This window comes from Elephantulus edwardii, unplaced genomic scaffold (genome assembly GCF_000299155.1).
Source record: "Elephantulus edwardii isolate Elephantulus edwardi_28Jun2011 unplaced genomic scaffold, EleEdw1.0 scaffold00471, whole genome shotgun sequence".
NCBI lineage: Eukaryota > Metazoa > Chordata > Mammalia > Macroscelidea > Macroscelididae > Elephantulus > Elephantulus edwardii.
The window spans coordinates 231,754-247,873 of NW_006400221.1; the positions used below are offsets into that span (position 1 = coordinate 231,754).

At 41.0% G+C, this 16,120-nt stretch overlaps 1 protein-coding gene across 1 annotated transcript in view; it reads right to left on the bottom strand.

Moving 5' to 3' along the window:
- LOC102867299 (cytochrome P450 4A11-like) overlaps nt 1-15,542 on the bottom strand; it is a 21,385-nt gene extending 5,843 nt beyond the window's left edge. Inside the window, exons 1-11 of the mRNA XM_006902916.1 lie at nt 15,363-15,542; nt 8,029-8,170; nt 7,187-7,231; nt 6,567-6,694; nt 4,510-4,634; nt 4,046-4,200; nt 3,572-3,678; nt 3,299-3,489; nt 3,065-3,198; nt 2,020-2,084; nt 1,798-1,874 (exon numbers count right to left, since the gene is read on the bottom strand). Of these exons, the coding sequence (XP_006902978.1) occupies nt 1,798-1,874; nt 2,020-2,084; nt 3,065-3,198; nt 3,299-3,489; nt 3,572-3,678; nt 4,046-4,200; nt 4,510-4,634; nt 6,567-6,694; nt 7,187-7,231; nt 8,029-8,170; nt 15,363-15,542 (1,349 nt within the window). The remainder of the gene's footprint in view (nt 1-1,797; nt 1,875-2,019; nt 2,085-3,064; nt 3,199-3,298; nt 3,490-3,571; nt 3,679-4,045; nt 4,201-4,509; nt 4,635-6,566; nt 6,695-7,186; nt 7,232-8,028; nt 8,171-15,362) is intronic.
- Between the last annotated feature and the right edge of the window lie 578 nt (nt 15,543-16,120).

Below are 16,120 nucleotides of genomic sequence, written 5' to 3' on the forward strand. Positions count from 1 at the left end.
GGTGAAGTTGGACTGCTTCTTGGAGTCAAGGATTCTGAAGCTTCGTCTGACATACTTTGGGCATGTTGCAAGGAGGGACTGGTCCTTGGAGAGGGACACCATGTTTGGGAGAGTGGAGGGACAGCGCAGAAGAGGAAGACCCTCGATGAGATGGATCGATTCTGTGAGTGGAGTGGTGGGAATTAGTGTATTTGAGATGGCGAGGTTGGCACAGGCAAGAATGGCATTTAGGGCTCTTTTACATAGGGTGGCTATGAGTCGCAAGTGACTCGATGGCACATAACAACAACAACAACAACAACAACAACAAGTTTTACTCTTCTCATTCTTATGACTTTTTTTCTATCTTCACCAAATTTGCCAACCAGGAAAGTTTACGTGAAAATGTGATTATTAATATTCAGTGATAATTTATAAAGATTCAAATTGGTATAACACATACTTCAAAAGGAAAGCATAACTTTTCAATTATGTTGTTGTTAGGTGCCGTCAAGTCGAGTATGACTCATACAGACCTTTTGAACAAAAGATCTGAGCCCTGTTCTATCCTGGGCCATCCTCACACTTTTTGACAACAGAAAAGCCCGTTGCGGCAGTCACCGTGTCAATCCCCCTGTTTGAGGGTCTTCCTCTCCTTTGCTGATCCTCTGCCCTTCCTAGCATCATTCCTTCTCCAAGGAATAGCCCCTCCCAAACAACATGCCCAAAGTAGGTGAGGTGAAGCAACATCATTCGTGCCTCCAAAGAACACTCTGGCTCCACTCTCCCCAAGACATAGCTGTTTATTCTCTTGGCTAATCATGGGATGTTTGGGGTTCTTTTCCAACACCACAGCTCAAAAATGCCAATTCTTTTTCTGTCATCCTAGTCATTGTGCAGCTCTCTGATGCACAGCAAGTGATTGGAAAGACTATGGCCTGAATCAGATGTGCCTTGGTCTTCAAACTGACATCATTATTTCTCAATAATTTGAGGAGTTCCCTAACTGCATATATTCTAGTGCAATGCATCTCCTTATTTCCTGACTGCTAGTACCAAGAGTGTTAGTTGTGGATCCAAGCAATATGAAGCTGTTGGCAGTTTCAATCTCTTCTCCATCATGATGTTGCTTATTGGTCCATTAGTAAGAATCTTGATCTCCTGTAACAAGTGCTTCAAGTCCTCCTTACTTTCAGCAAGCAAGTTTGTGCACAAGTTGAAAATTTGAGACACACATATAAAATTTGAAACTCATACAAACATTTGTTTCAGCTGGAAGACACACTGACAGTGGTGAATTGGGTGGGAAAAGCAATGGGCTTGATAAGAATGATTGGAAAGAGAGAAATTGGCCTCTCAAAATGGTGAGAACTGAGAACAGCATAGCACAAGTAATGTGAAAAGCTATCTTGGAAAGCTGCAATCTAAGTAAGAAAAACACCAAAATCCATTGAACTTTGGAAAATCCACTCATGCTGTTGACTACTATTGAGAAAGATCAGTGGGAGCAAAATCTTCATGACTTGCCAGAAATTCTGTCTTTTATTATCATTATTACTTCTTGAAATTTATTTTTATATTTTCATTTATACTGGTTTACCTACAAAGTTCGTATACATTGCCCTTCACACTGGATTCCCCCTCCTAACACTTAAAAAAAATATGTATAGAGGGACACACACACACAAGCCTCCTTTGTATAAATATCAACCCCACTAGTCAATAGCTGGACTGCCTCTTATGCACATAGGATATTCTTGTTAATGGGACACATACTCAGAAAATCCCTTCCCATTACCAGACAGGGTGTCCTCTCACCTAGATCCTCCTGAGAAAGGCAGGAAGGCATGGCTGTGTCGGGATGAGCCTGGTGAAAACCGGGTCGGATCAAATACCTGCAGAGAAAGCAACAGAGTCAGACCTACCAGGAGTCAAGCTGCTTCTTGTAATTCATGAGGTGGCAGAACTTGCAATGAGGGAAGGATGAAGAAGAATTGTTTTTGACAAATCATCCCATTACCCTTTCCCAGGGTCTCATACCTCTGGATCTGACCACACCTTCGGGTTGTGGTGAAGAGCGTGAATGTCTAGTGAGATTCTGGTTCCTATGAGAAGGTTTGAGAAAGAAAAGACTAACATTAACATATCTGTAGGGTGTGACCTTGATATTTCAGCCCATAGAATGGAAATTTATGTACTAAAGGATGGAGGACCACAAACCAAGAGAAGCAATAAAGAACTAGAGACTGGAGTAACTTAATTGACAGAAGGAAATACACATTAAACTATTCATTCCTCATACTCACTCTCCATGGAAAATATACTTATTTCCCAGCTTTTAAAATGAGGTACTTGTGGCTTAAAGAGGCCAACAATTTGCTTAGGATCACACAGCTAGAATGTAACAAAGCTGGGACTTAGATCAATGGGAGTTGAACCAATAGACCATATCTGACCATGATTCAACAGAGCTTACCTCTGGTCATCAGCTGCTCTCTCTCTGCCATCATTTAATGGTCCTGAAAGCCTAGATTCTACTTGAGACATAACCTGTGATGCTAGATTCTCTGTCCTCATTTGCCATGTATTTTCATAAAAGGAAGATCACATCTACCTCGCCTCTTCTCTAACACACTCTTGAGTTTTCCAAATCTCAGGCAGTTAGGGTTTTTGAGAAAATGGTCACAGTCTACAATTTATGGAGATAACAGATTGAATCATCACCATATTAACTAATACATGTATGTTGTTAGGAGCCGTTGAGTTGAGCACAACCCATATCAACCATATGGACAAAAGACTTGAACCCTGTCCTATCCTGTGCCATCTTCATGTATATTTTCTAGATTTTCTGGGTGGTACATGGCTAATTGATTAATTTACTAATCAAAAGGTCAGTGTTCACTCAGAGTTGTTTTGGAAGAAAGCCCTGATTATTTACTTCCCCAAAAGCCAGCTATTGAAAACAGTATGGCTCACAGTTCTACTCTGACACACATGGGGCTGCCATGAGTCAGAATCAACTTGCTGGAAACCAGTGGTGGCTATTGTTTTTGGAGTTAGGTGTGTGTGGTAAAGTACTTACCTTCTGGTAAGGACCTTCCATCAGGAAAGGTGACGGGCTTACTGAGCACCCTGCCAATACTTGGAACTGGTGGGTAGATTCTTAGAGACTCCTTGATGCACATAGTGGTGTAAGGCATCTTGTCCAAATGGTCCCTGAGAAGAAGCCAAGCCTGAGATAGGTGCAGGTCCTAGATAGACCAAAGGCTTCTCTTTTCTCAGCCAGGAAATACTCTCCCATCTCTTGAACACTCACCAGGTAATGAGGGCTCCATCCCCCAGGACACTTTGGATCTCCTCTCGGCAGATCTGCTGATGCTTGGGGTATTTGGCCAGGGAGTAAAGGATCCAGGAGATGCCACTGGCTGTGGTATCATGACCTTCAAACATGAATGTGTCTACTTCAGCACGAAGGTCTTCGTCGGACAAGCTGCTCCCATTTTCCATCTGAGGAAAGCCCAAGGACAGTGCAGAGTTAACCTCAAGGCCCTGCCCCTCTGCAAAAAGCCCAAGCCTCTCCCATACTCACTTTGGCACAAAGGAGGATATCCAGGAAGTCCAAGTGCCTCCTCTTTCTGATTTTTTCTAGCTCTCCTTCCTTCTGCAGAGAAATCTTCCTTTGCTTGATCACTTGGTCTGTTCCAAGATAGTAGTTACCAGTGGAAGGTAAGAACTCAGTGTAGCAGTCAGACAGTGACTGAAGCAGCCCCATCAGTCATAATTGACAAGAATCTGGGCATCAGACCTAACTGAGGTGGAGTTTGAAATGATTGTGGGATTGGCTGTGGGTCAAAGATGAAAACTCTCGTATCAATGGATTGCTAGGCAGGACCTCTTCACTAGTAGATTCCATGAGGTCTGTTTGTATATTTTCTGAAATGAAGTTTCATTACCCATGACACATGCAGCTCTCTGGCATGATGCCTGACACATATCTCTGTGCCTATTTAAAGCCCCAGAGTTGTACCCTTTGGGGAAGATTTCTAGGAAAAGAATCCAGGACCTGTGTGCTGATGGGCAATCTGGCAGGCACGGTGGAGCAAGCGACCATCACGGGTCAGGCTGTAGAAGACATCACTCTGGTAGAAGATATTCCTCACTCGTGAGTAAAACAACTCACTCATGTCTTGAACAGCTTGGATATAGGAGTTGTGGTTCCTAAGGGAGAGGATATAGAAAAAAACTAAAGGGGAGAAGAGGTGGCTGACCCAGAAATGGAATGGGAATCTAGGTGTAAACATCTTCAAAAAGTGAAGAGATCCCACTGACACATCCGTGTTCTTTAGCCTTTATATCCCACCTCCTTAATAGGATGACACGAGCATCCAGGTTTCTATTTAGGTGTCTAGATCTAAGGATAGAATTTTTCCCCTGTTGAGACAAGAATCCAGTTGTTACATCTGCCCATTTGATAAGTTCACAGCTATTTGCTACAAAGAAGGACCTTGAATTGGAAGTTTTACTGACTTGTTCTGCTGGACTCTGCTCTCGTAGCTGAAGGCACACTTCATGATGGTGTCCAAAGTCATCAAGGAGACATGTTCAAAGAGTTCCAGACATGGGTCCTGGGTGATCAACTTCTCCCATTTGTCCTGGGAAGGAGGAAGATAATGATTTCACTTAGACTTTCTTAGAAGGTCCTTGTTAATTAGGTTAAACTCTATTTTATGTCTCTCTGGATGATCCTTTGGAAATTATTCACTTTATAAAGCAGAAAGCATTGCACCAAAGTAACACTGTAAAATTAATTTTTTTTAAATATTTTCTTTTCTTTTTTTCTGTGTGTGTGCCATCAAATTGGATCTGACTGGTACAGGAGGAGATTGTCCTGCCTTCTGCGTTAGAGCATCTGGTGGATTTGAACCACACACCTCAGGGATTATGGTGCAGCTTCCTGCCACTAGACCACCATTGCTCCCTAAAATGAATGTTTTTTAAACTGATGCCTACTATCTCAGTGGTTTTCCTTATATAGTTAAAGGCATTCTCTTACAATATCACTAAAGAAAAAGGGGGCATGGAGAGGTACATAGGAAGGAAGAGTTCTGTTACAGTGGGGATATTATGCAATTAATATCATAAAACAAAATTTGTATAGTAAGTTACACAGGAAAATAATTTTCTCTGTAAACTTGTACTTACAAAAAATAAAAAAGAAAGACATTCTCTTTTGTCTAGTCCAAATAAAACTTTCAATTATGGAACCATCAACCTTTCACAGGCTCTAATTGAGTCGAGGGTGATTTATAACACAGCAGAGCCCCTGCCTACATGGACTGCCCCAATCCCCTGTAGCCCTGGCATCCATGATGGTTATTATCTTTGGGTTAATTGGAAAGAATATTTTTCAGAGTTCTTAAAACAGACTCTTTGGTGTCATGAGAGCTGTGGTAGATCTGAGAGACAGTTTGCATTCATTTTTTAGAGATCAAGCAGATCAGTGCCAAATAAAGCCTAAAGACATTGGAAGTATCTTTCCCCGGAAAAGACATCATGAATTAAGTTTATTTTTATTATAATTTTTTCCTTGACCCCAATTTTTGTCCAAACCAGAGTCCTGATGATAGATGGTATCATTACAAGGTCTGAGTTATGAAAAATGAGAACATGGACCCGTTGTTCATTTCTTTTTAGCTTGACTCATATTCCCGCATAAGCCCTGGGACCCGGGCTAGCAATCAGATAAGTGACATTGTGAATGTCCTCTCTGCCACTGAATCTGGTATTTTCAAGGCCCACCAGATATCACTTGTTCTGCTGTCTAAGGGGTATTGACTATTCCTCCATCCATGGTACTGAATACAAATGAAGAGGAATGTTGAAAAGGTCCCTGCATAGATTCTAACCCAGTCTTTCTTTGGGCAATGAGTAATGTATAGATCCAAGTTAGTTGCTGGGGTTTCATCCCATCTACTTTGGAGAAAATGGCTCTTAGAGTTTTGATCTATGTTTTATTTTTTGTTAAGTGCTTAGGAAATTTTCAGTTAGTCAGAGAAGGATTTTATTTATACCAGTATCAGTTATGAAACTTTCAACTTGCTGGAAAGCTAGTATTCCTAGGCATAGGTGTGGGTGTATGCAGAAGTGCATGTTAATGTGTATCTGCCAAGTACATCTTATATGTCAGAATATGTACGTGTATTAGTAGGTTTGACTATATCTATGTCTCAGATTGGTCGTGAGCACATATGTGTTTGAGTTGAGAAGCACATTAGAGTGAGTGATTGTGTTGTTAAGTGTCTGTGTTGGTGAACAAGTTCTGGACTTACAAATGTTTCTAAAAGATTGCCAATATGTTTGTATAATAACAGGGTGTGACCTGTATGTCCACTGTTGAGAGTGTTATTGTGTGTAGTTATCTGATGGGTGTCCCTGAGGTAAAATGACTGACAGTGGACCATGTGAGGAGGTGCTGTGAGGTCACGCAGGACTTGTGATTCAGGGTATATGAGAGAGAGAGACAGAGAGAGAGAGAGAGAGAGAGAGAGAGAGAGAGAGAGAGAGAGAGTTAGAAATCTACTTACCAGCATCAGTCGAACAGAGTCAGCCATGATCCCCACATAGGGCTTTAGGATGTCATAGTGGAAGGCTGGAGTCAGCATACGCCGGTGCTGGAACCATGTCTGCCCATTCAAAAGGAGCAAACCATACCCTGGATCAGAAGTGAGTATGTGTTTATGTCTGGTGAGACAGGATCAGGGGAACTGCCAAAGACAATTTAGGAGGGAATAAGGCTGTCCCTGGGGAAAAATTCATCTAAAGACTCATTATGTACTAAAGACTGGGGAAGCTTCTCACATTTCACAAGTATAAATTCCCAGTTTGGCTGATACATAAGATGTGATTATGATAGCTATGAGAGAGAAATTGAAAATGTTAATTAGGAGCTTGTCTTAAGCAAGGGTTAAACCTAGGTATTTTGAGAGAACAGAGAAGAAACATGGACGGAGCACAATTATTGGAGAGTTCTAATTATGAAGGAGATAGGGACAGGGTTTGAGAAAAGAGAGAAATAGGCCTTCATTTAGGGATAAGGATGGTGACAGTGGTAGCTGGACACTAGTTTCTATCTTTGAGTTGAAGAAGTTGCTTGTGAGAAATCTACCTGATAAGTGTAATACAGTCATTGTTTAGATATACGTACCAATCCAAGGGGCCAGGAATCTGTAGGTTCTAGTAGACTTTGGGTCTGAAAGGTAAGGAAGGACATTGAGAACTGAGTAGTAGAAAACAAACTAGGCATCCTTCAGGCCATTAGCTGCCATGATTTCTTAATGTTTTTTTTAGCTGCGAATATACGAACTTGATCTTTCACTTGCCTCCTATCCTCAGTATCTCTGTCCCAATAGTCTCTGTAGACTTAGCAAAGCATACTCAGTATGCTGTAAGCAGTCACCAATAGGGAAATTGGTTAGAAATGTAGGTAACATTCAAAATGTTAACCAGCTGTAAATGTCCATTGAAATTAATAAAAAATTTAAAAAATGTTAACCAGTAACACAGAAACATTACACTTTTCATAGGATTTATGGTGGCTCTGCATATCCCATAGCAGGAAAAGAAACAAAAAAAATAACAGCTACCATACCAATTTCACTGTAAATAGAAAATTTATCTTTCATATATGGGACAATACACAAAACAAAACCTGGAATAAATTAAGAAAGAAAGAAACTAAAACTCAAAAGCAGGGAAAGAGGAAGATATGAAGGGGGGAAGGAGAAGAGAGAGAGAAAAAAATAGAATGAAAGAAAGAAGGAAGGGAGGAAAGGAGGGAGGACAAGAAGAAAGAAGGGATGAGGGAAGGATGGAAATTCAGCCTCAAATAGATGTTTTAAATTTCCAACACTAAAAATATTATTGCTGGCTGGAGACTGGGTTATAAGTTGGGAGGGTGTTTTGATATTTACTGTTGCCTTGAAGTTCTCTCAGAATTCCATACAAGAGGGAGGAGCTTTTCCAGCTGATCATGGGATTTACTCTCACCTGATCTCCCCAGAATCACCTTAATGTAGTCAGGATCATAGATCATGACAACAGCTTCGCTTCCCCATAGCCAGCGAGGAAAGGCACATGGGAATTTCTCCACCCATTTCAGTAACTGTTGCAACTCCTGATCCTTTGTAAACTGAAACCAAAGGAGAAATATGAATTAAAAATTTTAGATCTAGTTCTTGGAGTAAGGATTAAGGATAAGACAGCCACAGAGATAATAGACCTATATCCACCAGAAGAGATTAAAAAAAAACACGCAAACTCATAGCCAACAGGTTGGGACTGACTCATAGCTCACCCTCTAGCTGTTTTTCAGTGATGTAAATTGCATAGGAAGAGGTTGCCTATCTTTCTTCTGTGGAGTCACTGGTGGATGCGAACTATTGGAGAGGTGCAGCCTTTGGTTTGGCAACACACCCAATCAAAGCACCCTGCTAGCAGAAATTGTTGTTGTTAGGCACCATTGAGCTGAATACAACCCATAGTATCATTATGGACATCAGATCTGAACCCTGTTCTATCCTGCACCATCGACATCATCTCTGACATGCTTGAGCCCATTGCTGCAGTCTCTGTGTCAATCCATCTCATTGTGGGCATCCTCCCTTTAGCTGACCTTTCACCTTTCCAACATGGAATAGCAAAGAATAGCCTCGTCTAGCAACATTTCCAAAGTATGTGAGACAAAGCTTTGCCATCCTTGTCTCTAAGGAGCACTCTGACTGCACCTTCTCCAAGTTATATCTGTTGTGGTTTTTTATTTATTTATTTTTAAATAATCCAAGGGATATTCAGTATTCTCCTCTGACATCCAACATCTCCAATAACTCACAGGAATTGACTTTCTTCTTCATCCTTATTCATTTTCCAGTTCGAAGATGCATAGCGAGTGATTGAATAAGGCATGGCCTGAATCAGGCAGACTTTAATCTTCAAACGGACATCATTGCTCCTTAGCACTTTGGAGAGGTCCCTGAAAGGAGACTTTCCCATTGCAACGTGTCTTCTGATTTCTTGACTGCTGGTACAAAGGATGTTGATTATGGATCGAAGTAAGTGAAGTAATTGACAACTTCACTCTTTCCATTTATCATGATGTTGCCTTTCAGCGCTGGGGTGAGAGTTTTTGTCTTCTTGATAGTGAGATGCAATCCATATTGAAGGCAGTAGTCTTTAATCAGCAAGTATTTCAGGTCTCACTTCACTAAATAAAGTTGTGTCAATGTCAAGAAGACAAAGATTCTCACCACTGGACCTATTGGCAGCGTCAGGATGGATGGCGAAGAGATTGAGATTGTTCACAGCTTCAGTTTGTTCGGCTCCACAGTCAACACTCTTGGCACCAGCAGTCAGGAAATGAAAAAGCGTATCGCGATGGGAAAGTCTGCTGTTAGGGACCTCTCTAAAGTACTCAGGAGCAACGGTGTCTCTCTGGAGACTAAGGTGTGCCTGATAAAGGCCATGGTCTTTGCAATCACTTGTTATGCATCAGAGAATTGGACAATAACTAGGGAGGACAGAGGGAGAGTTGATGCCTTTGAGCTGTGGTGCTGGAGAAGAGTACTGAATGTACCATGGACTGCCAGGAAAACAAACAGATTCATCTTGGAGAGGATTAAACCAAGCTACTCCTTGGAGGCAAGGATTCTGGGGCTTTGTCTGACACACTTTGGACATGTTGCCAGGAGGGACGGGTCCTTGGAGAGGGACATCATGCTTGGGAGGGTGGAGGGACAGCGCAGGAGGGGAAGACCCTCTATGAGATGGATTGATTTGGTGACTGGGGTAATCGGGATGGGTGTGTCAGAGGCAGTGCGGTTGGCGCAGGATAGAGCAGGGTTTAGGCCTTTTGTGCATAGGGTCGCTTTGAGTCACAAACGACTTGACGGCACATAACAATAACAACAACAACAACAACATCTGTATAATGCAGGTTGTTGATGAGGCTTCCTCCTATCATGATGTCTCATTTTTCTTTACAGAGTTCAGCTTCTTAAATGTTTTGTTCAGCATACAGGTTGAGTAGGTATGGAGAAAGGATACAGCTCAACATAGAGCTTTCTTGATTTTAAACCATATGGTGTTTCCTTGCTCTGTTCAGACAACAGCTTCTGGTCTAAGAATAGCTTTTGCATGAACATGGTTAAATGTTCTAGGATTCATATTCTTCTCAGTATTAACCACATTTTGTTATGATAAACACAGTCAAATGCCTTTGCATAGTCATTAAGGCACAGATAGATACTCTTCTCTATGATTCTCTGCTTTCTGTCAAAGCCCATCTGACATCAGCAATGATACCCTTGGTGCTTCAGCCTGTTTTAAACCCAGCTTGGACTCTGGCATGTATGATGTAGTATTCTAGCCATTTTTTAATAATGTTCAGCAAGATTTTGCTTGAGCATGATATTAATGATATTGATCAATAATTTCCACATTCTGTTGGATCACCTTTCTTAGGAATGGAATACGGATCTCTTTCAGTCAGTTGGCAAAATAATTGTCTTCCAACTTTCTTAGCATAGACTAGTGAGCATGTCCAGGGCTACGTTTGGCAATTGAAACATGCCAATTGGTATCTCATTAATTTCTGAGGCCTTATTTCAGAAATAGTGCAGCTTGAACTTCTTTCTTCATTGCCATTCATTTTTCATCTATGCTACTTCCAGAAATATTTCAGTGTCAACCAATTCTGTTTTATGCAGTGATACTGTGTATTCTCTCTTTTGATGCTTTCTGGATCATTCAAGATTTTTCTGGAAGAGATAATGTCCACAGTGGCAGTGATGGTAATTCCCTAGGCATGGAACATATGGCCTTGCAAGTGAGGCTACTCATACCAGGAGCTGCTCCGTTACACTTTTCCTCTCCCCGCTGCTCTGGAAGCTGTGATCACAAAGGAGACTCTGAACAGGTGCATGGAGAATATTAGGACTGGCACTGGCACTGTCCAGGTGTTGTGCGCTTGCCAGTATGACAGGCACACATGGGATTGCAAAGAGGTTCCAGAAAATGGATGGAGCTGCAGGGTTTGTTTGAATCTCAATTATGTAAATTTATGTTTTTATAATCACTTGGCTTTGCTTTTATAAACAGTTAAGTTTGCTAAGCCTACTAAATGCTCACCTCTTTTATTCACAAGTGTTATTTTCATTCACACAAACAATTTTGCTTTTGTTAGGTGCTGCTGAATGAACTTGGACCCACAGTGGCCCTATATACAACAGAGGGAAACCTTTGCCTGCTCCGGCACCATCCTCACAATCTCTGCTCTGCTTAAGTGAATGTTGCAATCACCGTGTGAGCCCATGCCACTGATGTCCTTTTTCAGAGATGGGTCCCTTCTGATAACACGCCGTAAGTATGTGAGATGAAATGTCACCATTCTTCCTTCTAAGGAGTACTATGGCTACACTTTTTCCTAGAGAGATTTGTTTGTTCTTTTAGTGTTTCATGGAATTGAGAATACGGTAAGAATTATTGTAAGTTGAAACATTGATTAAATTAATGTTACATATTGTAATATTATAATAAACCTGTGTAACACAGCATTATATTATATATATATATTGTTGCTGTTATGTGTTGTTGAGTCAACTATGACTCATAGTGACCTATGAACAACCACTCTTGAACTTTATTCTGAGCCAACCTCACCATCTCTGACACACTTGGCCCAGTTACCACAGTCACTGTGCCAATCCATTTTATCCAGGATCTTTTTCTCTTGTGCTTACCCTACACCCTTCTAAGCATGATGCTCTTCTCCAAGGGCTGGCCCCTCCTGACAATACACCCAAAGTATGTGAGATGGAGTTTCAAAATCTTTGCTCTAAGGTGCAACTTGGCTTTACCCTCTCCAGGGATTTGTTTTCTTGGCAGTCTATGGTATACTCAATTGTCTTCTCTAGTAACACAACTTGAATGAATCAGTTCTTCTCCTGTCATTCTTATTCATTGGGCATTTGACTGTGTGAATCACAAGTTGTAGCTAACATTGAGAAAAATGAGAATCCCATAACACTTGATTGTGCTCATATGAAACATATACCTAGACCAAGAAGATAGTGTCTGAACAGAGCAAGGGAACACTGCATGGTTCAAAATCAAGAAAGGAGTGCATCAGGAATGGATCCTTTCTCCATACCTTTTCAGTCTGTATGCTGAACAAATCATTCAAGAGGCTAGACTTTATGAAGAATGAGATATCGGGATTGGATAAAGACTCATCAAAACCTGCATTATGCATATGATACATCCTTACTTGCCAAGACTGAGGAGGACTTGAAACACTTGCTGCAGAAGATCAAGGACTGCATATGGATTGCATCTCAACATAAAAAAAAAACCCAAAAATTCTCACTGCAATGCCAATAGGCAGTGTCATAATAGTTGGAGAAAAGATTGAAGTTGTTAACAATTTCATCATGCCCAGATCCACAATCAATCTCCTTGACACCAGCATGCATGAAATCAAAAGATGCGTTGCTTTGGGAAAATCTGCTGTTAAGGTCCTCTCCAGAATGTTAAAAATCAATGATGTCAGTCTAGAGACTAAGGTGCACCTTATTCAGGCTATGGTCTGCTCAATCAAAGCACTTAATATAATATTTGTTGTTGTTGTTGTGTGCTGTCCAGTCACCTGCAACTCATAGTGACCCTATGTACAACCCTAAAACCTGCTCTATGCTGTGCCAATCTTACTGTCTCTGACACACCTACCCAGATTACCCCAGTCACTGAATCAATCCACCTCATAATGGGTCTTCCTCTCCTGCACTGTCCTTCCACCTTCACAAGCATGACGTCCTTCTCCAAGGGCTGGTCCCTCTTTGCATAATGTACAAAGTATGCCAGACAAAACTTCAGAATCCTTGCCTCCAAGGAGCAGCCTGGTTTAGCCCTCTCCAGGATGAATATATTTGTCATAATTGTCTCAATGGCATCTAACCACACAATATGTTACAGTAATATACTATAATTATCACTGTATTACTCAGTATTCAATATTCTTCACTAATATAAAGATTCAAAGCAATCAATTCTCCTTTGGTATTCCTTATTCATTGTCCAACTTGCCCATGCAATGACTCAAAACTCACTGCTGTTGAGTGAGCTCTAACTGAGAGCAACCCTAAATTTGGCCTCAGAGGCTGTAAATCTTAATAACTCCATGAATGAGTAGATGGACAGATAAGTCCTTTCATTTATCAGTAAATATTTATTGAGTAGTTGTTGTGATGTGCAGTCAAGTTGTCTCTGGACCAGATGATTCTTACGGATGCAGATGCTCAAAGTTTTCAAGTTGAACAGAGGATCTGTCAGCAAAAGGAATGTGCTCGTCATTTGCTATTTAAAAGAGGGATACTGGGGCATGAGGCATGAAGTAGCTGACTTACATACTTTCATGAAAGCATGTATGAAAAAAAACATGTATGAAATGAAAAAAAGCATTTCACGAAATCATGGGATGATTGTAAGGGAGAAAAAACCCCCCCACAATATAAATGTATGAAATATAATGTAAATGAAAGGCTGTATGGAACACAATATACATGCATGAAACACAATATTTACAACCCCTCAATAAAAACAATCAGTATAATTCATAAAAATACTTAAACACCATTTGGGCCTGCACCTTACAATAATTCTCTTTGTAGTGACTACCTTAACTGATAATAATTGCTTTTGAGTATACTATTATTATAGACTTACTGTGATCTGGGTATAAGTTTACAGAACATATTAGTTTCCATCCATTTCATACACTAGTCTTAACATTAATTGCAATCTCTATATATAATAGTGCTCTTTCCACATTCTCCCAGTGTTTGCTGCTGTCAATTGTTTTTCTTTACTACCCCTTTCTGCCTTCTCAGCTTTAACCCTAGACAAGTGTTGCCCTTTGAGCTCACATAATTAGGTCTAGGAAATGAGTACCTCCAAGAGATTATTACAAAATGATGTTGAGTCTTACTGCCTTCTGAATATCTTATAAAAACAAAAAATAGAGACATACACATAGAGGAGGGTGGTGTTGGGGGCCCAGACAGATGTCAGGTGAAGAAATATCTAAAGGCAGTTAAGGACTTCTTGACCTTTTGGCTAAGATGACGCATAGAAGGAGTGATAATGAACACCAGGAGCTACACAAATGGGAAGAGATAAAGATCTCTCTGTAGAGGCCACAGACACACAGACCCCTAGACAGACAGACAGAAACAGCCTCTGAGAGGTTATATGTGTTGACATCCTTAATTCAGACCTCAGGCTTCAAAGCTGTGATACAATAATTTCCAAGCCTTTGAAGCCATCTAGTTGTGGTATTTTTTTATGCAAATACTAGTCAACTGAGACTGGGATTCAGTAGACTGGAGTGTAGAAGCAGCTAGAAACTTTGTTTTCCAAACAGCTGAGGCTGCTGATATTTCTCAGCTGGGAGGAGACTCCAGAAAAAAGGACTATCAACTTGTATCTCTGCAAAGTGGTCAGAATGGATTTTAGTTCTGCACAAGGAGTGCTGAGGATGCTAAGCAAGGCTAAGGGTGTTCTGGTGGCTTAGTGGTAAGGAGCTGTGCTACCAACCCAAAGGTTGGCAGTTCAAATTCACTAGCTCTCCACAGGAGAAAGATGGGTATTCTTCTGTGCAATCTACAGCTTCTGAAGACCCACTGGAGGATCAGCTGTGAGTTGGTTCAACTTGACAGCATTGAGTTGTTTTGGGTTTTTAATATTTTTTTAAGCTAGGATAAGCTTCCTGTGAACACCTTGTTCCTATTACAGTGATGAATAGACACCTGAGAAGTGAGCTAGATTTACCTTGGGAGGCAGGTTTGAGTTCACATAACAAACATTATTTTTCAATAGCTTATTCATCTTGCTTCTCAGCTCAGACCCTGTCTGCTGTCCCCTTGCACTCACAACCTAATTCTTTTTCCCCCCTCCATACTCACCTTTCAGTTTGCTTTTCTCTTAAAAAATACATTAATTGTTACACAATTCACCCCCCCCCACACACACACATCCCACCCAGTCCACTTTGTTATGCACCTCTTATTCTGGACTGTTGTCATGCAAATAATGCCTAATCATATATTCCTTTTAAGCAGTTCTTTCCCTCATCTGTTCCAATGCAGTGTTCATTATTTATCCCTTCTTTTCTTTGTTTCCCCAACCCCCATAAACTACACAGTGCTGAAAAACAAGCAACTCATAAAATAATATACAAAACAGGTGACCCTGGAGGACATTAATGCTGAGTAAAACATCAGTCACAAAAGTACAAATATTGCATAATGCCACCGTTACCTCCTTATTCTTACCTTCTTTTTGTGCCCAAAAAGCCAGTGTGAGGGAGGTGATGGGAACTGTTGTAGGACTTTCAACAGCCACTGTCTGCGCAGGTATAATTGGATTGCCTTGAACAGCAGCAGAACAAGACCAAGCAGGGAGGCTACTTGGAAGATCCCAGAGATATTGCACAGGGATTCTATTAGGCGCATGATGGAGACACTGGTAGCCCAGCTGGATCACTCACTGTTTCACTGACTCTGTCTGCTTTTGACTAACCCTGTGTAACACTGGAGAGGATTGTCCCTCCTACCTGTAGGGAGGGGGAAGAGTGAGGGCAGAGTTCAGAGTTTAGCCTCTAGAATTGACTAATGGTGGAACATTCATTGGAAATAGTAGAAGAAATGCTTTATAGCCAACTGTGATAATTGCTTAGTACCAGCAGCCAGGAAATCAAAAGACAAATTGAGTTGGGAAAGACATCTCCAGAGTACTGAAGAGCAACGATGTCAATCTGGAGACTAAGGTGTGCCTGATCTGGGCTGTGGCCTTTGCAATTACATGCTGTGCATTGGAAATCTGGACAATGACTAGAGATGATAGAAGGAAAATTGATGCCTTTAAGCTATGGTGCTGGAGAAGAGTATTGAATATACCATAGACTGCTAAGAGAACAAACAGGTTCGTTCTGGAGAGAGTAAAACCAGTCAGTTCCTTGGAGACAAGGATGCTGAAGCTTGCAAAGTCTGATATACTTTGGGCATGTTGAAAGAGGGGACCAGTACTTGTA